Raw genomic sequence first — 25,491 nt, forward strand, 5'->3', positions numbered from 1 at the left:
ACTTAACATTTAAAAGTAACCAGTAATGACTCAGACCTCCACCGGTGCACTATACAAAGTTTATTTTTGGAAAACAGTGGGCTGCTTGTTGATCTGCTTCACTATATACAATATAATGAACAGTGCACATTATTATTTTTGACACATGGGGACAAGCATTACCTGAAATAGTAATTCTGAAGCCCACGTTCATCAAACAACCATACCATAATACTGCCTCCTTCCACCATGATTGAATGTGCTGTTCCTTTACCTTCCATAAGCTCTTCCAATCACTCTATACACGGTAAAAGTTGATTTTGCTTGGTGAGTGTTTCAATAGTCTGCCTGGGAGCAAAGAAAAAAATCACTAGTGCGTGAGAGAGAATCCTGAATTATGCCTCTGACGTCCCCTTATAGTACAAGGTGACGTCAGATGCCTCAAACAGGTACTGCCCACAACGTGTGTGCGCGCGCGCACGTGTGTAGCGCGCACACGTTGTGGGCAGAACCCTTTTTGCAGGCTGGCCTTGGTCATACATCGTTGACGACACATTTTCACATTATTAGATTTGGAGTCACAGGCAGATAAGGTAAGAAAATGACTCAGGGAAATTGATTGTGCAAAAACGGCTTTTGCAACGCTTAGTGGTGATTGATTTGTTTTTGTTGGGTTGGGTAGATGGCTGTGCTGTGGGGGTTGACTGCAGATTAATCACAGAGTTATTCTCAAACAAATCACCGGGTTTGTGGGTGTATGTGCCGAGGTCTTCCACTCGGCTCTGCTCTCATGTTATTTTCTCTCCTGACGTCACTGGAGACGGAACCGGCGGTTCGGCCACTGCACGCACCGGCAACACAGAACCGGACTGGAGCGCAAGGAAAAGCCGGGGAAGCCGAAACATGATGATGTGAACACCAATAACCTTGTCCTTTCGGTATGAATTCCATTTATTCTCTTTATTTCGCTTTTATTTAATAGCCTTATTGTGTGTAGTTATTTGGTCGTTTCATCCCGCATTTCAAGAATGAGTGCGGCAATACGGGATTTCCCACCCGGAGGAGAAAAAAAAAAAGCGAATACATGTTGTATTGTGACAACCGTCTCCTTATAATGTTGTACCTACCTTTTGTATTTGCCAGACCGTTTGTGCTCTTTGTGTCCACTGCAGTGGACAGTAAGTAAAGGTGGAGGAGATAGATGTAAATTTGCTTTATTGACACTGATCGTTCATATGCTGTAGATTTCGAGCCCTTTGACAAAGCAGGTGATGGGGATTCCTAGTCATGTGTATTTTCCGTACCTGACTTAACGAAATCAGCATCACCATGGCAACACTATCAAATCTTTTTGTCCACACTTGACTTGCAGGAGAGTCCTTGAGTGAACTCCCGGTGGCTGAACATTTTCAAAAGACCAAGGTTTAAAAGTGTAGCTAAATAAAACCTTTTTAGTGATTCACAAACACTTCATAGTAGACATGAAAAAATCTTAGTCAACGTTTCATCATATGATAACGTAGTAGTAGTGTGTTGCAATTAATTTTCTCACTCTCTTGCAAATCCAATCGGACTTAGCCACTACCTTGTGAAGGTCACGGCCAGTCACGATCAAAAATGACTCTTTAGAGCAGCTACCAGTACCTATCATATGTCCAACAAATCAAATGAAAACAAATGTCAATTGAACAGTTTTTATTTAATATATCCACAGATTATTCAATAGTTGCCCGACTTCCCTTCAGGCACTTTTGGTTCAATACCATAACAATTGTTCCTGCACCTCCACAGCCACATTGTGAGTGGAAAAAGGGCTTGTAAGTGCATGCAGCCATGGGGAAAGACTACTACAAGATTCTGGGCATCCCCAAGGGCTCCAACGAGGAGGAGATCAAGAAGGCCTATCGGCGCATGGCCCTGCGCTTCCACCCTGACAAGAACACAGAGGCCAATGCCGAGGAGAAGTTCAAAGAGATCGCCGAGGCCTACGAGGTGCTCAGCGATCCCAAGAAGAAGCTCGTCTATGACCAGCTAGGGGAGGAAGGTAAGCGGGGGCTTTATGACCTTGACAAAGAGCAAAACAGATGCAATGCAAACTACAGCCACAATGATAAACACGTGAAATAAAAACATCTGACCACTGCCACGTCAGAGGCAAATTGAGACGGTTCTCATATTGAGTCTCATTACATTGATTGTACCTATTGTGAGCTGTGAGTGAAGTTATCAAAATAGCTCGTGAACCAACTTAGCTTCTTAGACGAGAGTGCTGGACTTTTGAGGGTGTCACTCGCTAAGCTTACAGACACACATGGCTAAGATAGATGAGATATGAATAGCAGTGACTGCCGGAGTTTGCATTTGTGGGTGTTTTGTGTCAGGCTCAGTGGGTGTATATGTGTGTGTGTGTGTGTATAACTTTATTCTCAGCGATGGAGTTGCCAAGTATTGTATTCACACTAGCAAACACTCGTTTCGGCTGATGTCCCTTGTCTGGACCATATACTAATGGTGGGAATCACAAATTATATTATTGATTAGGGAACGAAATATTATGGTATTAGTGCCGATACCAGCCTTCGTTCAGGTATCAGTGCTTGAGACGTTGATGCTATTGTGTCTGTTTTATGATCAGGAGCTAGAAATTAGAAGACTAGAACATTGTCTTTCATTTCATGTATGTAAAATTGCTATGTTGGGATATAAATACTTTCAAAAATGCTCTTTCACTGTTTTGAGGGGAAAGATTATGTGTCAAAAGTGCTAGCGGTATCGGCGCTTGGTATCGGGATCACTGACCCTTCAAGGTATCGGTCTGAAAAAAATGTGGTATCGAAAATCCCCAATTACAATATTGTAAATATATACATGATATAGTGGAAATATTGGAACATGTGTGCTATCTTTTGCATATCAAAGAAGCAGGTGCTCACATGTTCGTCACACAAGTTTGGTGTGCTTCTCAATGAGAAAGAAAGAGCATAATCAAAAACAATTATTTTACCTGTAATTTCTATGACATCATCACAGGTTTCAAGACGGGAGGCAGCAGCTCCTCCGGTGCCCCTGGTACCACAACGCACCACTACACCTTCCATGGAGACCCCCACGCCACCTTTGCTTCCTTCTTCGGCGGCTCCAATCCCTTTGATGTGTTTTTCAGCGTGAATCGCAGCCACGCCCGTCCCAACGGTTTCTCCTACCACAACGACCACGGCAACGACACCGAGCAGGACGCCGAGCTAGAGGAAGATGACCACTTTGTTCACTTTGGGAGGCAATTCGGCTTTGCGGGAGGGGTGAAAAATGGCTTCCCTGCAGAGGTCCGCAGAAGAAGGGGCGCGCCTTCAGAAAGCCTGAAGGGCGCTCGAAAGCAGCAGGACCCCCCAGTGGTCCACGAGCTTAAGGTCTCACTGGAGGATATCTTCCACGGCTGCACCAAGCGCATGAAGATCACACGTCGTAGGCTGAACCCAGATGGGAGGAGCTTGAGGACGGAGGACAAGATTCTCAACATTGTGATTAAGAAGGGCTGGAAGGAGGGCACCAAGATCACCTTCCCTAAGGAGGGCGACCAGACCCCTGAAAATATTCCTGCTGACATTGCCTTTGTGCTCAAAGACAAGGGCCATGCCCACTTCAAGAGAGAGGGTTCCAATATCATTTATAACTGCAAGATCAGTCTCAAAGAGGTAAGACGCTCACTTTCATCTCATTTCTGATTCATTTATCAATCTCAGCCAAGATCCCACCACCAAGAAGACACTTTATTTCCTGCTGAAATGATCGATAGCACTCATTCATTCGACAGCTTCTTCCGACTAGCTAGCATTGGCTACCAGCTGACAGCAAATGGTAGCATGATGGAAGATATTTGTAGTGGTCTCCCTGTCAGGTTGATACTGAAGAACGCTCTACACCATGTTGGGCGTTCTGGCGTACAGAGGGTGCACCTAACAATTTGGTGGCTGGTAAACGTTACAGCTGCTGGAACAAACACACCATTTGTATCGACTGTACCTCTCGAAGAGTGGTGTGCGTGTGTGTGCGTGTGCGTTTCGAATCAGCCTTGAGGGGGTGGTGTCCTTATGTGACTGTCGCGGGCTCGCCTCGCTTGTCCCGTTCAGTCGGCCGTTTAACTTGAAGCAGTCAACAGCCATAAGAAGGTTCACATGGTTGATGTAAACATGCATGCAGGCAGTCTCCGCCTGTGTGTAAACACATTTAGTAATCATCAGACTGACAGACTGTGGCGTGCACTTGCCTGCTATTACTGTGAGTAGGTGCACATTAAATGAATTGGAACACGACTTGGACTTCTCAGTGCGTGAACTACGTACATTAAAATGTCTTCCAAATAGCACTTTCTGGCACTAAGTGGAAGTGCAAACTTCAACCGTAATTGTAAATCCCCAAATAAATATTTATCTGGCAGTGTCAAAAGTGAGCCGGTATTATTGTCAAATAAATCATCTTCACCGGATCTCATGAGGTGTTGCAACCTCATTCGGTGCTGCCAAGCCTGTGACAGCAGACTCCAGCAATCAGTGATAAGTGAAACATGATTGGAATTTCTCATACGCTTCCCTCCGTCCACACTTTTTACATCTGTGAATAGGAGTGAAACGGACAGATCTGTTTCAACCAGGTAGACTGTGACTACTGTGTTTCAAAGCTGGCGGCTTGTAAACCGAGGCAATTCAAAATAAAGACAAATTCAAGCGCTAAACCGTACTGATTGGAAGGTTTTGATATATATATATATATATATATATATATATATATATATATAATATATAATAGAAAAGTGTCTCAATACTTTTTGTCCATATATTGTGCACAAAAAGCAGCTGATGTCACATTTGGAAAAAGTCAGCATGTCCTCTGGTGGGCAACTGGCTGCTCAGCTGAGCTGAACTGAACCACCCCAGGAGTTCACAAGTCTGACCCCGGTGGTTAAAATTCCCACCAGACGAGACATTAAAATCCCCTCAAAGTAGCAGCACATTATGTGAGTGGAATGACAGCGACTGTTTCAACTTGGTGCTTAAGCAAGTGCCAATATCCTATGACTACATCATAACATTCCATCAATGTTTGTTTTTTTTTAGCATGTCTGCATTTGAATTTTGAAATACTTGTGATGAAATCTATAAAGCATCCAAACAAAGCTATATATTTTTGTCTATTCCATTTTAACCTTCACACTTATTGAAAATGATGTTAGTCAGGGGTCTTAAACCTGCAGCCCGAGGGCCATTTGCAGCCAGCAGGTGGTTATTCAATGTTAGTATGGACCTCACATTTTTGTTTTGTTTTTTTCTGTGTTGTAGCCATGGGCAAGAAACAGATGAAGTCCTGATGGACAACATTGTCTTTATTCAGTTTGATGCATGAAATGCGTGTGCATGTGTGTACGAGTGAATGTGGGTGCTGCCAGACCGTGTGACAAGCCCTTCAACTATTTAAGAGCTCAGCCAATTCCCGCCTCTCTTCATTAGCACTGGCATTGAGGAGCTTGCTAAAATTAGTCTCTGTGCAATGTGTAACTCCTCCACACATACACACGCACACACTCAAGCAGAAAAAAAAGTGTGCCACTAGATGTCGTTTTTTTTTTCCTTGTCTGTGTGGAGCTCCATTTTATTGCTCCCATAAAAGGTTTCACACCACCTTGGTGCTTACTCATTCGTGTCAGGAAGATAATTTTTTATTTTACTAGCTCTTGGAAGCATTAATATACTGGTTTTGGAATTTTATTCCTTCCAACTAAGAGTATTCATCTGCATCTATTCTTTGCCCTGCAGGCGTTGTGCGGTTGCACCGTCAGCATCCCCACGCTGGAGAAGCGGCTTATCTCCCTGCCCTGCCATGACATCATCAAACCCGGAACAGTGAAGCGACTCCGAGGGGAGGGCCTGCCGTTCCCCAAGAACCCCTCACAACGCGGTGACCTCATTGTGGCGTTCTCGGTACGTTTTCCCGACAGGATCCCGCCGCAGTCCAAGGAGATCATCAGACTACACCTTCCTCCGTCATAAGAAGAATTCCACACAATGATGGATGGTGGAGCCTTTCTGTTATGAAGCCTCCATGTTTCTCCACGCAGCATTTTGATAGACTGCATAACATGGAATTACACGCTCACTTGACACTATTCGGTTCAATATACTATTCAAATAGCTAGCAGTTGAGACACAGGTCGGTTTTATTTAGTTTTTACCTCAATATCTTCTTAACTGTTTTCAAAACTATCTGTGGTTTTCTATGCGCCATTTGTGTGCTCCTCGTCTATTTCTACGACTTTTACAACAGCGTCGCCTTCATTTCTTCCTCAAGCGTACCAGCAGCTCAGCATTTCTTTCAATCTACTGAAGCATTGCCTTTTTACAACTTCTCCAGATATCATCTGTCTCCCTCACTATCAATTGTCTTAGGCTCTGTTTTGCAAAACAATCAACTGTCATTGGAACAATAACACGGAATGACAATCATCTACTAAAACAGCAGTCTAAGCTCAAAACCTGCACAGAAAATCGGTGCTTTCCATTTGAACCATACAACCAGGCTCACTATTTATGTGCCTTAGCCAAGTGTTGTATCACACACAAACACACACAATGTAACACCCAACCAGCCGTGTAAAATGCACACCAGATGACAAACATTCTTAAAAGCAGTCTACATATTGTACTGTATTATACGCAACAATAGTAGAAATCCTCATGAGGACTCATTCATCTTGTTAAGTGCAATTCAGCATAAGTTGGACATCCCAGAGGTATTCAAGTATGATTGAATGAGGAATAAGAAATAGTGTACTCGTGATTCTCCTGGGGATGCTATTTTGATGTTTTGTTTTGCTTTCTCATTTCATTGGAAGGCCATGTCTTGGTGCTACAATGAGCAGTGCCAACACCGTGGTGTCCATTTTTTGTTTTATAGATTATGTATCGTGTTTAAAATTTGCTTGTACCACATGTATTATTTATACATTGAAACTGGCACTTTTTAAGTAAAACTCTTTGTATGTATAATAGTGCATCAGCTGTGACATCTTTCACATGTCGGGGGCTCTGTTAGCCCCTTTAGCTATTTCGACACCAGTTAACAAGCAGCCATGTTTACAGTTTTTATGGATCGCTATGACCTGTTTGAAGAAACTGGGAACCTCTCAGTGTGCAACATCATCTCAGCAGAGCATTTTTTGCAAGCGGGCAAATTTGACTCCAAAATGGCACTAGCATGTAAGCTACTTTACGTACAGTCATAGGCTGCAATGACAAGCAATGGTGCACAAAATCACACTGTATTTTGTTGCCCATTGTGTAATGATTGATTGGAGGTGCTTTTACACTTATGTCAGTTGAATTGTTTGAAGGCAAAATTTGCACAGGAAGAGCCTTTCGCAAACAAAATGTGTTATTTTGACCACTGTGGCACTGTTTAGGCCTCTGCATTACCTGTTTTCAAAATGTAGATTTTGAGTTGATAACTACGTCAAAACAATCAATAAAAACTGGATTTAAACCTTTGTTTGAGGAAAATGTGACTTCTGTCCGTGTAGATACTTGTTGAATGTTTTGATTTTCTTTTTGTTTTTGCAATATACAAATTCTAAATGAACATTTACCATTTGACATTTGTTAGACTTTCTTGTTCAAGCAATTTGACAATACGCATGCCTTCGCCATGCATGTTTTTCTCAATTGTTTTCTCGAATCCGCTACATTTGCATTTTGACAGCATGTGTGCCGATGCGCTTAATCGCATGGAGTTTGGACGTCAGCTTTGGTTACATATAAACAAGTATAGGAAGACTTTGACCTTGGTATGTTAAAAACCAGACAGACCAAATGGTCTCCTTTGCACTGGCTTGGGCATGTCCATGACTTTTTTTTCACTTTTTACAATCCAAAGGCAGAGCAGGTGACTTTGTGTTAAAGCCAACTCAAGTCATGTGCATGAGTGCAGCACAGGAAAGCCATAAAGATGAGCTCTTGCCAGGTTAAATGGAGTTCAACCATCTCTGCATTGTCCGGGGATTAATGTCTTCAGAAATTGACAATTGTCAGAAATAACCAAGTACAAATACTTTGCTGCTGTGACTTACTTTAGTCCATTTTTCAGATATTGATTGGAGTACTTTTTCATGACTTCTTATCGTTGTTTAATTATATGTATAACTGACAGTAAAAGCTCACTAATAATTTTGTGCTTATACATTTAAGAGTCTCTACTGTTTTTTCAACTTAAGTAAGGAGTCATAGCGGTACTTTTACTTTCGCCACAGACTTTTTCTTCCTGTAATTTATCGTTAACTTTGTTAATCAGTAACTCTCTGGACTTAGTCATGGTGACCAGCCAGTTGAAGTGTCTGCACAGAATCTCACTTTATCTGTCAACTCCAGAGTGGCGGAACATGAATGCCTTTGTAACTCTCACAACAGGCCAGAAGATGCCAATGGTTGGCCTTGGAACATGGAAAAGTGCGCCGGGACAGGTAGAGGCAATTAACTACTCAATGGCCACTATAATAAGAGTGCTGGATGACAAATTCTTAATATTGTGTTCTGAAGGTTGATAATTGATTCATTTCAGGTGAAACAAGCCGTGCTGACAGCTTTGGATTGTGGCTATCGGCACATAGACTGCGCGGCAGCGTATCAGAATGAACAGGAAGTGGGAGAGGCTCTGGCTCTCAGGGTCGGTCCAGGCAAGGTGATGTTGTCTAAATTTCCATGTCAGCAACCTAGTTTGATTTGAAGACTCAGATTCTTTAGATTCAAAGGAACATTTATTTTTACATAGCAATTAAAGGAACACTTTGAAAACACATTAGATTTCAATGGAGAAAAAAAAAAAGTTGGATATCTATACTGATATGGACAGTTTAATGTCTTAGGAACAAAAGGATGCCACATCTTTTGATGGAACACAAAAGTTTTCAGCCTACAGAGGGCTCAGTATAGAGACACCCCAAAAGGACCCACCACCGAACCGGTCATGCTAAATGATGTTGCAGGCAGCATAACGCTCTCCTTGGCTTCTCCAGACCCTTTCACATCTATCACAGGTGCTCAGGGTAAACCTGCTCTCATTTGTGAAAAGCACAGGGTGCCAGTGGTGGACTTGCCAATTCTGGTGTTCTATGGCAAATTCCAATCTAGCTCTACGGTGCTGAGCAGTGAGCACAGGGCCTCATGCTCCCAGTCGTGATAATGACTCTAGCTAAAGCCAGCACTTGTGGAAAAATAGTTCAAAAAGATCAAGAGGGAGGAACTTGAAATTGCCTCCACCTGCAAAACCAGTCCTTTTTTGACGTTGTTGCCCTCCCTCACCTCCTCTGACTGCACATCCCTGCCGCATACTTACCCCCTGAGTCGCATTGACTCTTTGTTAACACCGCTAGGTATCCAAGTCAAGCCACTCAGGGCAGAAGAGCTGGGGTTCAATCCACGCCAATCAGAGTGAGAACCAGTCGCGGTGAACCATTGCCTTCAAGCAGTGCCTCCCCAGTGCTCTCCTCCCGGTTGTACCTACAAAAAAAAAAAAATTCTTTCTTCTTGCGCAATTAACTTGTGTGGTCCTCGATTAAGGTCCTTCCACTCTGGACCAACACACCCTGCGTGCATTGTTCCTAGAGTCTGAACCAAGGGAGGCCACGTACATGCCCTCTGAGTCGCATTTGCCCTTCGTTAACACCGCTGGGTATCCGGGTCAAGCCCCTCAAGGCAGAAGAGCTGGGGATCAATCCTCCACAATCAGAGTAGGCCAGCCGCGGTGAACCACTGCCTTTCTCCTCTGATCAAGGTTCAAGAGCACTGGAGCCAGCTCTGACTAAGCAGTGTCTCCCCAGTGATCGCCTCCCGGTTGTACCTACAAAAAAAAAAAGCCTCTTTCTTCTTGAGCAATCTTCTTTGTCCCATGTCAACAACGACCTGAGGAGATTCTGGATCCATTCTTCCAACTTTGCTGTGCTTCCTCCATCGCGAGGCTCCAGGGAATTCCAAGTACCTAGAGGGAACGCACCTGTATTGCAATACCTGTGGAGGGAATGGCTGAAAAAGGAACCCTACTCTACATCGCCTAGGTCCCGGTGCATCCTCGGCCTAGTCACCTAAGCTGGACTAGGGGATGTGAATATTAGGGGTAAGAATTTGGAACCTGTTCCAGGTCACCATTTAGAGTCCAATATTAACGTGTGTGGTGCAATGTGCTGTTGCATGAGCGAGGCTACCCCCCGTAGAAGACTGAGCCTGGATTAAGGTCCTTCCGCTCTGGACCACCACACCCTGCGTGCGTTGTCCCTAGAGTAGGAACTCAGGGGGGCCGCATACGTACCCCCTGAGTTGCATTGACCCTTCGTTAACACCGCTAGGTATCCGGGTCAAGCCACTCAGGGCAGAAGAGCTGGGGATCAATCCTCCCCAATCAGAGTGAGAACCAGCCGCGGTGAACCGCTGCCTTTCTCCTCCGATCAGGGTCCAAGAGCACTGGAGCCCCTGAGCACTGGAGCCCTGAGTCAGCCTGACCCTTCGTTAACACCGCTAGGTATCCAGGTCAAGCCACTCAAGGCAGAAGAGCTGGGGATAAATCCTCCCCAATCAGAGTGAGAACCAGCCGCGGTGAACCGCTGCCTTTCTCCTCTGACCGGGCGGGGTTCAAGAGCACTGGAGCCAGCCCTGACTAAGCAGTGCCTCCCCAGTGCTCTCCTCCCGGTTGTACCTGCAAAAAAAAGCTTCTTTCTTCTTGAACAATCTTCTTTGTCCCATGTCAACGCACGACCTAAGCAGATGCTGGATCCGTTCCTCCAACTTTGCTGTGCTTCCTCCATCGCGAGGCTCCAGGGAAGTCCAAGTACCTAGAGGGAACTCACATGTATTGCAATACCTGTGAAGGGAATGGCTGAAAAAGAAACCCTACTCTACATCGCCTAGGTCCCGGTGCATCCTCGGCCTAGTCACCTAAGCTGGACTAGGGGATGTGAATATTAGGGGTAAGAATTTGGAACCTGTTCCAGGTCACCATTTAGAGTCCAATATTAACGTGTGTGGTGCAATGTGCTGTTGCATGAGCGAGGCTACCCCCCGTAGAAGACTGAGCCTGGATTAAGGTCCTTCCGCTCTGGACCACCACACCCTGCGTGCGTTGTCCCTAGAGTAGGAACTCAGGGGGGCCGCATACGTACCCCCTGAGTCGCATTGACCCTTCGTTAACACCGCTAGGTATCCGGGTCAAGCCACTCAGGGCAGAAGAGCTGGGGATCAATCCTCCCCAATCAGAGTGAGAACCAGCCGCGGTGAACCGCTGCCTTTCTCCTCCGATCAGGGTCCAAGAGCACTGGAGCCCCTGAGCACTGGAGCCCTGAGTCAGCCTGACCCTTCGTTAACACCGCTAGGTATCCAGGTCAAGCCACTCAAGGCAGAAGAGCTGGGGATAAATCCTCCCCAATCAGAGTGAGAACCAGCCGCGGTGAACCGCTGCCTTTCTCCTCTGACCGGGCGGGGTTCAAGAGCACTGAAGCCAGCCCTGACTAAGCAGTGCCTCCCCAGTGCTCTCCTCCCGGTTGTACCTGCAAAAAAAAAGCTTCTTTCTTCTTGAGCAATCTTCTTTGTCCCATGTCAACGCACGACCTAAGCAGATGCTGGATCCGTTCCTCCAACTTTGCTGTGCTTCCTCCATCGCGAGGCTCCAGGGAAGTCCAAGTACCTAGAGGGAACTCACCTGTATTGCAATACCTGTGGAGGGAATGGCTGAAAAAGAAACCCTACTCTACATCGCCTAGGTCCCGGTGCATCCTCGGCCTAGTCACCTAAGCTGGACTAGGGGATGTGAATATTAGGGGTAAGAATTTGGAACCTGTTCCAGGTCACCATTTAGAGTCCAATATTAACGTGTGTGGTGCAATGTGCTGTTGCATGAGCGAGGCTACCCCCCGTAGAAGACTGAGCCTGGATTAAGGTCCTTCCGCTCTGGACCACCACACCCTGCGTGCGTTGTCCCTAGAGTAGGAACTCAGGGGGGCCGCATACGTACCCCCTGAGTCGCATTGACCCTTCGTTAACACCGCTAGGTATCCGGGTCAAGCCACTCAGGGCAGAAGAGCTGGCGATCAATCCTCCCCAATCAGAGTGAGAACCAGCCGCGGTGAACCGCTGCCTTTCTCCTCTGATCAGGGTTCAAGAGCACTGGCGCCCCTGAGCACTTACACCCTGAGTCACCTTGACCCTTCGTTAACACCGCTAGGTATCCAGGTCAAGCCATTCAAGGCATAAGAGTTCAGCATCAATCCACCCTGATCAGAGAGACCCAGCCTACAAAAGTACACCTCTTTATTCTTAAGCAATCTCCTTTGTCACATTACAACGCACGACCTAAGAAGATGCTGGATTTATTCTTTCCACTTCCCTGTGCTTCATACACCGCAAGGCCCCAAGGAAGGCCAACCTGCTGCTGTTGTTGTTTCCAGAGCCTCACTATTTCAGGAACTTCCTACACTCACGGTTCCCATTCATTCAGGTTCCTGGTGCCTCCCTCTTCTGTGTCCCTTGTGCACTATCTCTCGTTCTCCAGGAGTTACTCCAGGTAATTTGGATATATTTTCGAGCGGCCCTGAGCGTGGGTTTATTGGATTTCCTATTATTAGTCAAAACTTATTTTAATACTCCCAACCCTGAGTAGTGTGTCTTCAAATATGACTACGTCCTTTATCCTCGTAGAGTAAAAAAGTTGTTTTTCCATTTTACACCATTCATTATCATACTAATTACCTTTTTTTATCTCCTATACTTTTGATCTCAGTGATTTTAATATTCAGCTGTCCACTTTTTTGTCGAATGGTGTTAATTTTACTTTAATTGGTCTTATATTTTAGTTCAACCTCTACCTACAATGATTCATTTTACTATCGTATTTGACATGCGGGGCCTCCATTGATGCGGTGATCCCTTTCACTCTGAGAGTATGAGATCATCGCGATCTTCACAGTTACTTCGTGAATAATTTGCGCTTACCTGAAAGTCCTTATTTTGGGTGTCCCTTACACTCACGGTTCCATGATTTTTCCAAAAATGGCCGCCACACCGTCTGGTCACCCTCGGGCACCCCCTGGTGGCTGGATGGTAAGTTTATTTAGATTTTTGGGGGGGGATTTAATTCAGCTGTTTTTTTAAAAAAAACAAAAAAACAAATAGGATTAGGGTTAACCTAAATTTAATTCAAATTGGTCATCTCTTATTTAGAATATTATTGTAATAATAGCGTGCTGGGCCCATAACCCGGGGGTCGATGGATCGAAACCATCCTCTATCTCTTACCTGTGCAGGCAAAAATCATTTACACAACGGTCACGTATTGCCTAATGATCTTTATTACTTTATTATGATATTTACTCTTTATGTTCACTTCCACTTTGCTTTGTTTGCTGCAGTACTGCCCACCAATCGTGGGTCTGTAATGAACACTAGTAGTTTGACAATAGTGGGAATGGATAAACAAACACACAAATAAATAAATAAATCAATAATCGACCTCTGGCTAGTTTTAACATAATTGGCATTAGGATGATTCATATATATATATATATATATATTCTTATATACACCTTCATTGTGTTTGTTTATCCATTCCCACTATTGTCAAACTACTCTGCTGTACTGTTGCACTTGTAGTTTGTTAAGACTAAGTTCGTATTCAAATCAGAAAAGCGCTGGTCCGGGTCAAAAGCGGTCTTATTTTTTTTTTTTTGTTTGGTGCGGTTTCCATTCAGACTGTACATTTTGCAAGTGTGTTTCATAAACACATCCACGTTTGTGACGATCTGTGCTTCCATTGGACAGCAATGAGAAGGAGGCCTCACGGACCCGGAAATGGAGGAAAAAATGCGAGTCCTCCGCATTCCTACTCTGCATATTTGTACTGAGTTGGCTCGAATCTACACTGTTTGTATTCACACCTGAAGCCTACTTCACCAGAAGAGAACCGAGACCACTTTAAAAAGTAGGTCTCGGTCTGGTTCACGCATAAAAGGCGTTAGAAATCGAACCCTGGTCCTTTTTTAAAGTGGACCAAACAGGAAGGTCTGTAGATAATACAATTGCAGAAACTTTCTGTTCCTGAAAAATGCAACTATTATCACAAAAAGATCAGAAAGAGTTCTCCATATGAAGCAGTGCACCGCTACACAACTAAAACAATTATTTATTTTGAATGCTGCTTATTATCATTACTGTTCTTGATGACTTCATTGGAGTCAAACCAATCGAGAGTCACTCTAGTCTTCCCTGTAGGCTTTGCGTCGTGACCAAGTGTTTGTGACATCTAAACTGTGGAACACCAAACATGACCCTTCTGAAGTTGAGGAAGCCTGCACGACCACCCTGGCCCACCTGGGTCTTTCCTACGTGGACCTTTATCTAATGCACTGGCCAATGGCCTTTCAGTAAGAGATTCTTTGCCAGAGGATTGCACTGAACTGTATGTGAGAGTCACGTTGCGTGTTCTTCATATGTTCAGGCCTGGAAAGGAGCTGCTGCCTCGGCGTCAAGATGGAAGTGTGTGTTACTCTGACACACACTACACAGACACTTGGGCCGCCATGGAGGACCTCGTGGACCAAGGCCTGGTCAAAGCCATCGGGCTGTCTAACTTCAATGCGAGGCAGATGGATGACATCATCAGAATGGCCAGACACAAGCCTGTGGTAAACCAGGTAGACTACAACAATCTCCACTACCTAATACATGGACACTGTCAAAAACAAGTGTCTCCTTGTTGCGGCAGGTGGAATGTCATCCATATTTGTCCCAAGCAGATCTCCTGGCTCACTGTAGGTGAGGATCAATGTTGGATTTCTTTTTTGTTTACGATTGAAAGCAGAGGCCGCCCTCATACTTGTACATGTCAGGTCAGCAGCTGTTTGCCTGACGGCTTACAGCCCTCTGGGTAGCGGAGATCGACCCTGGGCCTCCGCTGAGGAACCTTGCCTGCTGCAGGATCCCAGAGTGGGAGAAATATCTCAGCAATACCACAAGACACCTGCCCAGATCATACTCAGGTTGGAGGGCTATGATTTCATTTGAAAACTCTAAAGAGATCTAATATTAAGAATTATGCAAATGTATATAAACATTCTAATTTGCACACGATCCAAATTTGTACCTCTGATCTCCCATGTTTTGATTTGGACTAAATAGGGTGTGTCTCAAGATGTCAATTACGTTTTGCAGGTGGCACATTCAGAGGGACATTGTGTGTATCCCCAAAAGTGTGACACCTTCCAGGATCCATCAGAACCTGCAGCTTTTTGACTTTGCCCTGTCAGAGGAGCACATGAAGTTGATGGACGCTTTAAATCGCAGCCAACGCTTCATTGCCCCAACAGTCAAGGTGATCCATGCATGTACTCATGTGACATGTCAACAATTCTGTGTTCTTAGATCAAACGCACGCCTGACTAGTTTGCTTTTTCCACAGAGGGATGGCAAGACACTTTGGCGAGATGCTGAACACCCTCATTTCCCATTCAATGATCCTTATTGAGTCGAAACAAAACCAAATTCGGTATTAAGTCACACAGTAGCTCTAAACTATTCTAAACTTGATTGGTCAGATTAATTTGATAATCAATGTTGTAGATTTGATTCACTTTGACAAAATGTTCACACTCAGCCTGCCCGAAAATGTTTTTGCTGGCCAAATGGCAATTGGGAGTGCAGGAATACGACTTGACAATTGTCTCGGATTGAACCTCGCTGCAGTGACACTGCGTGGTCAGCAGCAGGATTGCTTACTGCTGACAAATTCTTTGAATCACACCAACACATGGGGGGGTCATGAAATTTGTCATTAAAATCATTTCAAGCCAATACATTTATAACACTTGTGAGATTTTATTTTCAACAACATAACCTTGACAAATTTAACAACGTTATATGCTACTGTTTTATTTTAAAAAACAAAAAGTAAATTTAGCAATGTTTTTTTTTTCCATTTCTCAAGGTCTAGCATAGAATCCCACCGCTAACTGTATCTTAGTATACTGAAAACGAGGCCACTCAACATCCCACCCCCTCCCCACTGGAAATGCTCCAGTACTCACCTTCCATTTGCAGACATCACCCTTCTCCCCACCCACAATAAAGCCAGGGCAAGCCAAGTGGCAACATGCTGTCTCCAAGGGAATTCATACAAAAAAAAACGTAGGAACACAAGAAAAGAAGCACAAAGTCCTAAAAAGTTGGAATCTGGTGAATTTTTACAGGTGTCATTCCTGTGCTGACCACTGTGGGGCAGTGTGTACATTTATCCATAAAGGTCATCGTCGTTATCTTCATTGAAAACAGGACCTGTGCCACTTCCTCCTGTGCTGTGGCTTGGACCACTGCCACCTGTGGTACTATTAGGGAACCTGGAAAAACAAGATGGGAGCGTTTCAGCCGAGAGTACAAGTGAGAAAAGGGACATTCCGAAATGCAACTTAAAATTATAAAATGTCTTAATTCAAATTGTCATTTTATGATGTAGCTGCATCTGCTAAAGTGCAATTTTACCCCTGTAGTGAAATTATTATAACATATTCAATACTGTCACCTTTATAAAATAAGAGTCTGTCAATAAGAGAAAAAATAAATAAATAAATTGCTGATTATATGTATTAATAAATTCATTTCAAAGGTAAAACTGAATAATCTGTTTAAGGATCTAGTTCAATTTAGAACAGGTTGCCAGCATGTTGATGTTTACAGCTAAAAAAATGTTTTGTGTGAATATGATTGGGCCATTATTGTAGAAACTAACATATATTAGCAATTCCTACTTGGGCACATCATCATCATCGGGATGATGATGTCGGTAATACATGAGTACCACCCAGATGTGGCCTGCAGGCTGTACTTTGCCTCAGTCTGGTTTAGACAAACACGAGAGAGCATTTTTCAAGAGGATTACATGTTGGGGTATTTTTGGAGACCATAATCTGTCAATCAGACATAATCTCTAAAACTGCTACATTACTCTTAAAATGGTGCACATTTACCCCCACCCCCAAGAAAATGAAGAGAGTCTGGATGTATTCTAATAACTCCAAAAGTGTACCTAAAGCTGCCGAAGCCACGACTCTGCTGCAGCGTCTGAGCAAACATCTCGTATTTGCGGATGTCATTGTCGCTGACGGAGCGGCGGGCGAATCGCATGGCCTCCTCAAAATGGTCCTTCCTAATCTCAGGCACGGGGTCATCCTCTTCCACCTCCTACAAAATGAGATGGTGTTGAAAGTGTACCCAACATGATGGAAGCGAACACGACAACGATGTGGACTGACCATGGCTAAAGGATTTGTCTGCCTCTCCCTCTCTCTGCGGATCTCGTTCTCGATGCTCTCCCTGATGGCCAGTTTACATGCCCGCTGGCAGATCTCTGTGAGGTCAGCTCCAGAGAAGCCATTAGTCATCTTCGCCAGGTAGTCCAGGTTTACATCCTGGGATTACATTGGGAGGAAAAACAAAGATCTGATGAAGTCAGTTAGCCAGGACGCAGTAAAGAAGAAAAAGCTCTGTGTAGTAAAATATACAGTACAGGAAAAGATTAGGAGCACACATTGTCATAGTTTCACAGCCAGGTTAAAAGTTCACCTTGCTGATGGGACTCTTGCGGAGGTTGGCCTTGAGGATGCTCATTCGGCTCTTCTCGTCAGGCAGGGGGATGTAGATGAGCTGATCCAGACGTCCGGGTCTCAGGATGGCAGGGTCGATGATGTCGGGTCTGTTTGTGGCGCCGATGATGAAGACGTTCTTCTTGCTGGACATGCCGTCCATCTCTGTCAGGATCTGGTTGATGACACGGTCAGCCGCTCCGCCGCCGTCTCCCACATTGCCGCCGCGAGCCTTCGCTATGGAGTCCAGCTCGTCAAAGAAGAGAACGCAGGGAGCTGCTTGACGAGCCTGGATGTATGCAGATGTTGGTTCTCATTAGGACCATGACCATTTGTGAAGATCTAACGGCAACAGGGTCACCAACCTTATCAAAAATCTCCCTGACGTTTGCCTCAGACTCTCCAAACCACATGGTGAGCAACTCTGGTCCTTTGATAGAGATGAAATTTGCCTGGCACTCATTGGCGATAGCTTTGGCCAGCAGTGTTTTACCGCAACCAGGAGGCCCATAGAAGAGCACACCCTTGGATGGGGTCATGCCAAACTTGAGGAACTTGTCTGGGTGCTCCACTGGGTACTGAATTCAAGATGATTGAGGAAGATAAGACAGTTTATGAAAGCTTGCAGATTGGATTCTGATGGATATTTCAGTTATATCGGTTTTCCATACCTGTACTAACTCTTGCAGCTCTCTCTTGACATCTTCCAGACCACCAATATCCTCCCAAGTAATGTTGGGAACCTCAACAACGGTCTCTCTGAGAGCTGACGGGTTGCTCTGGCTCAGGGCCCACTAAACATTGGATTTATTAAGTGAATATCATTCAAAGAAATGTGCGTGCATATTGCCTTCCACGCAAGAGTTTTACCTTGAAGTCATCCATGGTGACGGCGAGAGAATTCATGACTTCCGCATCAATGGTCTCGTCCTCCAGATCGATCAGGTCCATCTTCTTTCTGATGGCCTGCAGCGCCGCCTCAGAGCACAGGGCAGCCAGGTCTGCACCCACGTGACCATGGGTCTCATTGGCTACCTGCCACGGCATACACACAGCTCAATAGTGCTGAACGGGCAAGTCAGCGACTGATGAAGTAGAAAATAGATGGACAAAAGGAATGCTGCAATTGTCAACAAGGACAATTAAGTCCTGACAGCTGACATGTACTGCGAGCTTTACAATTAGATTGCCCAACATATGAAAAGAAAGACTCAACCTTCGGCATCCCAATAAAAAGTCAAGTTGCAGTCTATTCCAGTCGCTGTGGTCATACAGCAATCTAACAATGACACCTAACCAATGCTGGTACAAACCTGTTCTAAGTCCACATCATCAGCCAGCTTCATGTTTTTGGTGTGAATCTGGAGAATCTCAAGTCTGCCAGTGGCATCTGGAATGCCAATGTCAACTTCCCGATCAAAACGGCCTGAGGACATTGAAACATTCTTATTACCATATTTTCCAGACTTTTTGACACGTCTAATACACTTTATACACTCATTAGTAAAAAGGCTGTGGACCGCTGTTGAGTGCTACCACCTCGCTTGGCGGAGGGATATGCGAGCAGGCTCATTGTCACGCGAGAAGTGTTGATCGCATGCCTGTCCGCCAGGCAAATAGTGCCACACAATTGACACAAACGAGACAGAATTAGATCAAAACGGACATTACCGAAGAAAGGAAGCTTTTATACACAAACCCCCATTACAAAAGAAATACATATGATGCCGCTTTTAAGCTAAAGGAAGCTGGCTCTTCAAAGAAATGTAGCTGCTGCACGTACTGTCTGTAGAGTTTTCCTCCGGCCATTAGCGGGCAGTGAGCTATTGTTGATGACATCTTGTTGTGTCACCCTTTTTAGTATTTGTTTCTCTCAGGTTATGACTTCTCCTGAGCTTTACGTGTAGCCCGTATCGCATTACCAACTTTACCCCTTCAAGTGGTCCCATTTGATTTATTATTAGTTGTGTGTTGCTAGTGTTCCACGCACATTAAGTTTATTGTGGTCGTCGCTGAGATTGATACAGGTTTGTAGCGCTCCTTCATCTTTGTCAATAAACGTTCTGTTAATAAAAGGTATGCGTTCCCAAAGAACCATCTCTTTCCAGACAATCCTCTTTGTGCATATTCTCTTCTAAATGGTAATTAAACATTAAAACACCTACGTCTTGTAGTCCAGTGCATTTTATATATGAACAAAATGAGAATTTCCCCTAATTGTAGCTGGTGCGGCTTATATTCCGGAAAATACGGTAGTTCTGATAGATGTCGCACAAGTGCTTGACAGTGAGCCACAGCCACGGATAGCATGTTGCTTTGAGATGTTAGTTACCAAATCTCCTCAGAGCTGGGTCGATACTGTTCGGTCTGTTTGTGGCGGCCATGACGATGACATGAGCTCTCTGTTTGAGGCCATCCATCAGAGTCAGCAGCTGCGACACAATGCGCCTCTCCACCTCTCCGTGAGTCTACAAAAATACACAGGTACAGCAGAATGAACACATAGCAGCATTTAAAAGGAAGATTATACACAAAACATAGGCAAGTTATTAAACCCTATGAATTGTTTCAAACTATTTTGAAAAAAAAAGTGGGACACAGAAAGAAAACCCTATACAATAATCCTCACCTTCTCTCGCTTTGGAGCAATAGCATCAAGCTCATCAATGAAGATGATGGCAGGAGCATTTTTCTCCGCTTCTTCAAAGGCTTTCCTTAAATTACTCTCGCTTTCTCCAGCCAGCTTGCTCATTATCTCGGGGCCTTTAGAAACAAACATTTGCATTAGCGGAATGCACATTTCTTTAAAAAAGATAATGACTTTGAGGTGGCAAGAATATCCTTTCGTCTTATATACAGTATTTCCATAATCTGGCACAGACTGACTGCATTTTTATAATGCAGAAGACAACTGTTGTGACAAATGAACTTGTCTAGCCAGTTGTAATGACAATACATTCAAACAATGATGCAATGAGCTGGAGCTGGATGGATGACAGAATGAAATCCCAATGGCAAAGAACATATGCATGGCAGCATTGTCACTATACCATTGATCAGAAAGAAGAAGGCTCCTGTTTCATTGGCCACAGCCCTGGCAATCAGGGTCTTTCCAGTTCCAGGGGGTCCATACAGAAGGATTCCACGTGGGGGCTGAGGAAAAAGTATTATATTCATGAGTAGGATAATATAAACATTGTATTATTATCTGTAAACATTGCACATCAGTACAGCATACCTTGACACCTATGGCCTTAAAAAGTGCAGGGTGCCTAAGCGGGAGCTCCACCATTTCTTTGATCTGAGCCAGCTGCTTCCTCACTCCACCAATGTCATCGTAGCCAACCTCATTCAAAGACTCCTCTTCATCCTGTGGGTTTAATAAACCATGTGAATAAGATAACTGTCAAGTTGTGGGGGCAGCGTGACGGTTTCGTGCCCACCTCTCTCCGGATTGGTTCGCCCTCACAGTGAATGACAGTGTCTGGAGCAACGATGCAGTAGGGGGAAGGATCAGTTTCCACCACTTTGAATTCCACAGCACGCATGCCTCCTCGGACCAGGAACATATCACCTTTAAAGTCAAAACAAGTCATGTTTACTTAAAGTTACAACTCACAGAATAGAATAGAAAATATATAGCAGTCAGATCTTGCTTGCACTGACCTTTGCGAATGGGCCTGTAAGCCTCCAGAAAGTATGGCTTGAGATAAACCTCAAACAGGTTGCCAGTGATTCCCTCGACTGTGTCATCTATTGGTAGGACATGGATCCTCTTTCCATACTTTACATCAGGACATGGTTGAATGCTGAGGGAAAACATTGTACTCTTTATATCCGAGTTTGAGAAGGAGCTAAGACAGTGGCGCATCATTCTCCTACCTGATGACATCACCCAGTCGGACCCTCAAGTTGTTGCGGACCACCCTGTTCATTCTAACCTTTTCATCAGAGCATGTATCATCAGATAATACAATGCACACGGTCTCACGTTTCTTTTTGCCCTTCATCAGCACTGTGTCGCCACGGAAGAGCTGCAGCTCATCCATCTTGGTCTAGAAACAATGTAGGATCAATTTCACATCATTGATATGCGAGTAGTGTTCAAACAGCACTGAGCTATACAATCAATGTCAGCACTTTTCTATACAATCAATGTACCTGAGAGAGAGACACGACACTGTTGTCTTCATTAATAGACTCATCCACAATGAGTCTGTTGGGTCTGTTCTTCTGTTTCAGAATTGCAGTGGCTAAGTCATCATTCTTAGATCTAAAGGAGAAATTGAAAACAATTTGGATGTATCAATACATCAAAGTAAAACGGAGTTGTCGCTTGTTTATTCAAACGGTGTAATCTGCTTAGTCAATTGGACAAAGTCAGCGCTTACTTACATCCCACTACATAGATTCCACAATGTGCACTCAAGGATTCCTATTTTCAATTGAGTGATATTATTTGCAAGCAAATTTACAATAGTCTGTGCTCAATGTCCTAAACTCTCTAGTAAGTGAAGCTTCAATGTAATTAAATTTGTTGTGTTTATTACCTAACTGACATTTATACATGACACAAATGTACTGAATGTGTCAAACCGTTTGTGAGTATTCAATATAAATAAATGTTTTCCCCTGACTCACGTTTAAACATACAATACAAATGCACTGAATGTGTCAACAATTAAAAGTTAGCATATATGTGTTCATGACTGATGTACAGTCAAACAGACAATTGCAAAATAAGAGCTATATTCCCGTAAAATTTCGTATTTATGGTACTGTTACATTGCTTTTAGAATGCGTTTCCGTGTCGTTAGCACGCTAATGTTAGCCTTTACGCTAAGAGACGGGCACGCAAGCGAGCCCAGATGACACAGCAAAAGGATCGAGAAGAAAACTTTGGATAGCTTTCTTGATCTACACAAAAATATATGTGCATTTCTAAACTGCCAGTTATGGAGTTTCCTATGATCGCTTCCACTGTGTCGAATATTCACCGGATGAAAATAAATATTACACCATTAGTGTTAACTCGGTCATTGAGCATAAAAGCTAATTGTGCTAACCAGCTAGCTTTGCGGCACTGTTGTGAGTAGATGTGACGCTATTGGCTAGCATGTTAGCATTGACTATCGGCATTATTTGGCTTAACGTTTAATGTGCACCACACCTCGGTTCCAGGCCAACACTAGAATGACTCCAAACCAGTAGATGGTGTTTGCGGTCTGTGTAAAGGCCACCCCTATGTAATGGTGGATGGCTTTGGCCTTGATAGTGTTGCTAAGCTAAGACGCGCAACAATCCGACAGCAATGACTGTGCTTTGTCAAGCCGTTGTCACAAGAGTATTTGCTGAAAACTAGTAACTGGACAACGACAGCAGTGGGGATTGCACTAATTTGTAATATTTGGTCGGGTTAACACCCCACTATCGGTAGGTTTTAAATGTTGACGCCTATGTAGGCAATGGACGAGTAACTGACCCCGTTAGCTTTTTCGCTAATATCTTAGCAATCGTGCTAACTTTAATAAACTTGTGTATACTAAAGACACGCTACCATTACATTATATTTTTGAAAACATATATTCATGTGTCTACTTACTCCCCTCCCGATGCCATGGTTGTCCACCTGGATAACAACAATAAATACAGAAAATCTAGCTAAAGTTACGATGCTTCGCCGGCTTTCGTTATCCCACTCCGCAAAATATCCGCGAATGTCCAGAGGTTTCCGTGGTTTTCTATACTGGTGTACAGAGCTCTTGATGCTCCATTGATTCTGATTGGTTGATGCCGTTTGTCAAAGTCGCTGACCAATGAAAAAATAAGAAAAGTGTATGACGTCACGTTGAGTAACGTATCCTTCGGCCAATTGCAAACGTATAACTTGCTTCTATGGTCCGCCTACTTTGATCTAATTGGTCAGATAAGACTGGGTAAACGTAGAGTAAACCAATGACCATGTACCGCGTTTAAGAATCAATAAATTTTAAAACACACTTCCACCCTTCTTTTTCAGTCATACGATAAATACTTTTTACAAAAAATAAAAATAGTATATAAAAATAAACGTGACACCTGCGTGTTTAGTATCCGACCAAACGGTGAAACAACTACGATAAGCGTGTCATTTGTGGCGCTCTGTCATGCCTGGGACGTCAACATAACGTGTGTTCTTTGATTGGTGTTTATCTCGTGGACAACGTGGATGTGTTGCTACGTCAGAAGGACTCTGGTTTTCTGGCGAATTGTTACAAACCAAAAAAAGTACATCAATAACAGTTCCTATTAAATCATGTGCTTTTACCCTTTGTGGTTCAAACAACCAGGTGACATTTCTATGCTGACGCTTTGTACACTAAGCAAACATTCACATTAGTTATGCTGTGTCAAACTTGTAATTGTTCGGCAATTTATCAAAAGCAACACCATACTCAAGTCAATGTATGTTCCATGTAGGAAACAGCAACAATTATAATAATAATAATCTAAAAATTATACAAATGTGTTGCTTTCCTTTCAATATTCGTATTGAGCTATCGTACAAATAAAAAGTTACATATTCAATACATTTTCTTTGGACACAGCTATACAAATAAACACAAAATACATATCCAATAATGCATAGATGATTGTTGCCTATTAATGGACATTTAGGATCTTATTTCAGACAAAATGGTTAAAGTTTCCCTCGTTTGCAGCGCAACCGGAAATGTAACGTAAAACAGTGAGGCTATACTGCCCCCTTGCGGCTGGTTGGCAGATTAAATAAATCTCCAGCACCTATAGGTGGTACCAAATAATTTCAGCAGCCTTAGCATCTTTCGGCTTTTCTGCATGCGGCCCTCGAAGGAAAGGGTTCTTGGCCACAGAAATGTGATTAAGACAACGACCTGGGAACTTATTTATTTGTCTGTTAAGTGCTTTTTAATTATACGGCATACATGCAGTCAAATGTGCAGCCTTGCATGGTTGCATCTTACTTTTCCTTTCATACACTAAGAACAGAAATGTTTCAAGAAACTCTAATGCTGTAATAAAATTACAGCTGAGTCATCGTTGAAACTACCATGGCAGCCATTTTTTCCCAGCTGTCCCTGTGAAGGTGACTCTTCTCCCTTATTTTCTCCCGTCTCAGTGTTCTGTCTACCTGATGTCCCATCCATGCGTCACCCTGCATCTCCATTTATCCTCTGTGCCCTGTAGTCTGAAACCTCCCTCAAGTGTTTGATTATTTCACAACCTTCCAAGTTCATAGTCCCCTTTCCGGTCATTGTATTAAATCAGTGCTGACATTATAACAGCATGCAGTGAACCTCCTAACACAGGCTCACTAACAAAATAATAATGCATTGTCACTGACTGATGTTGGTGTATGCTTACAGTCTCCGGTGTTGGGTTCATTTGTCTTTGGTTCTATTTATCTTTAATAGGTCTTTTTTAATTGTTATGGGTGATACCGATTAACTATTTTATCACACAGAAGCAATTGTCATTTTAACTTTTTGTATCTTACATGCTATTGATTGACCTATAAGCAGCTTCTTATATCAAACATAAATAGATGTACCCACTGTACACTGCATAGCAGTTTTTTTAATATATATATACAAATGACAGAAATAGTTCAAAGTGTGCTTCTCAGAAGAATCCAATGACAGGATGCGGTCATGGGTGACATTGTTGTGACATCATTGGGAGCGAGAGAGGCTGACGCAGCAAAATTAACCAGCATGCTCTGGTCCACTTACCCTTCAACAGTATCAATGGTACTATGATTTGCAGAAATAAGTCATGGGCATGACCTTTTCTCGAAGGAGATGAGCAAGGTCAGGTTATTGTCTTGTGTGAATGCTCGT

General features: G+C 43.6%; 3 protein-coding genes across 7 annotated transcripts; 2 read left to right on the forward strand and 1 right to left on the reverse strand.

Annotated features, from left to right (window-relative positions):
- The first annotated feature begins 439 nt into the window (after positions 1 to 439).
- Positions 440 to 7,515, forward strand: dnajb5 (DnaJ heat shock protein family (Hsp40) member B5). Of its 3 annotated transcripts, none has more exons than XM_088375468.1 (5): positions 440 to 572; positions 800 to 917; positions 1,771 to 2,023; positions 3,010 to 3,671; positions 5,787 to 7,515. In XM_088375468.1, the coding sequence occupies exons 3-5, from the start codon at positions 1,813 to 1,815 to the stop codon at positions 6,018 to 6,020; spliced, it is 1,107 nt and encodes a 368-aa protein (XP_088231594.1). In that variant the 5' UTR covers positions 440 to 572; positions 800 to 917; positions 1,771 to 1,812; the 3' UTR covers positions 6,021 to 7,515. The 3 variants fall into 3 exon arrangements, with proteins under 3 accessions (XP_088231594.1, XP_088231593.1, XP_088231595.1); XM_088375467.1 differs by having other exon boundaries at positions 461 to 572; positions 662 to 917; XM_088375469.1 differs by having other exon boundaries at positions 485 to 572; positions 747 to 917.
- An 811-nt stretch (positions 7,516 to 8,326) lies between these two features.
- Positions 8,327 to 16,389, forward strand: akr1a1a (aldo-keto reductase family 1, member A1a (aldehyde reductase)). Of its 3 annotated transcripts, XM_088375464.1 has the most exons (9): positions 8,327 to 8,482; positions 8,581 to 8,700; positions 12,502 to 12,567; positions 14,271 to 14,422; positions 14,497 to 14,692; positions 14,764 to 14,813; positions 14,888 to 15,037; positions 15,210 to 15,369; positions 15,457 to 16,389. In XM_088375464.1, the coding sequence occupies exons 1-9, from the start codon at positions 8,333 to 8,335 to the stop codon at positions 15,520 to 15,522; spliced, it is 1,110 nt and encodes a 369-aa protein (XP_088231590.1). In that variant the 5' UTR covers positions 8,327 to 8,332; the 3' UTR covers positions 15,523 to 16,389. The 3 variants fall into 3 exon arrangements, with proteins under 3 accessions (XP_088231590.1, XP_088231592.1, XP_088231589.1); XM_088375466.1 differs by lacking the exon at positions 12,502 to 12,567; XM_088375463.1 differs by lacking the exon at positions 12,502 to 12,567 and having other exon boundaries at positions 15,210 to 16,389.
- vcp (valosin containing protein) lies at positions 15,849 to 23,673 on the reverse strand. The gene is made up of 17 exons (XM_088375462.1): positions 23,235 to 23,673; positions 21,794 to 21,905; positions 21,515 to 21,687; positions 21,299 to 21,441; positions 21,076 to 21,206; positions 20,871 to 21,002; positions 20,683 to 20,785; positions 20,262 to 20,395; positions 19,965 to 20,100; positions 18,946 to 19,058; positions 18,503 to 18,667; positions 18,304 to 18,426; positions 17,998 to 18,210; positions 17,613 to 17,921; positions 17,303 to 17,458; positions 17,077 to 17,231; positions 15,849 to 16,390 (listed from the first exon to the last, which is right to left on the reverse strand). The coding sequence occupies exons 1-17, from the start codon at positions 23,249 to 23,251 to the stop codon at positions 16,285 to 16,287; spliced, it is 2,421 nt and encodes an 806-aa protein (XP_088231588.1). The 5' UTR covers positions 23,252 to 23,673; the 3' UTR covers positions 15,849 to 16,284.
- Between the last annotated feature and the right edge of the window lie 1,818 nt (positions 23,674 to 25,491).

This window comes from Syngnathus floridae, chromosome 5, assembly GCF_059516105.1.
Source record: "Syngnathus floridae isolate MCC-2025c chromosome 5, RoL_Sflo_1.0, whole genome shotgun sequence".
In the NCBI taxonomy this organism is placed as follows: Eukaryota; Metazoa; Chordata; class Actinopteri; order Syngnathiformes; family Syngnathidae; genus Syngnathus; species Syngnathus floridae.

What these genes read in the sequence shown, in the direction of transcription:
- vcp (XM_088375462.1), bottom strand. An exon ending in TTACAGGCCCATTCGCAAAG is followed by an intron (nt 21,207 to 21,298) that starts GTCAGTGCAAGC and finishes TTGACTTTAAAG; the next exon opens with GTGATATGTTCCTGGTCCGA. An exon ending in GCAAGAGTCCCATCAGCAAG is followed by an intron (nt 17,459 to 17,612) that starts GTGAACTTTTAA and finishes ATGTAATCCCAG; the next exon opens with GATGTAAACCTGGACTACCT.
- dnajb5 (XM_088375468.1), top strand. Translation starts at nt 1,813, where the DNA reads ATGGGGAAAGACTACTACAAGATTCTGGGCATCCCCAAGGGCTCCAAC. An exon ending in TGACCAGCTAGGGGAGGAAG is followed by an intron (nt 2,024 to 3,009) that starts GTAAGCGGGGGC and finishes ACATCATCACAG; the next exon opens with GTTTCAAGACGGGAGGCAGC. An exon ending in GCAAGATCAGTCTCAAAGAG is followed by an intron (nt 3,672 to 5,786) that starts GTAAGACGCTCA and finishes TTTGCCCTGCAG; the next exon opens with GCGTTGTGCGGTTGCACCGT.
- akr1a1a (XM_088375463.1), top strand. Translation starts at nt 8,333, where the DNA reads ATGGTGACCAGCCAGTTGAAGTGTCTGCACAGAATCTCACTTTATCTG. An exon ending in GGAAAAGTGCGCCGGGACAG is followed by an intron (nt 8,483 to 8,580) that starts GTAGAGGCAATT and finishes GATTCATTTCAG; the next exon opens with GTGAAACAAGCCGTGCTGAC. An exon ending in CACTGGCCAATGGCCTTTCA is followed by an intron (nt 14,423 to 14,496) that starts GTAAGAGATTCT and finishes TCATATGTTCAG; the next exon opens with GCCTGGAAAGGAGCTGCTGC.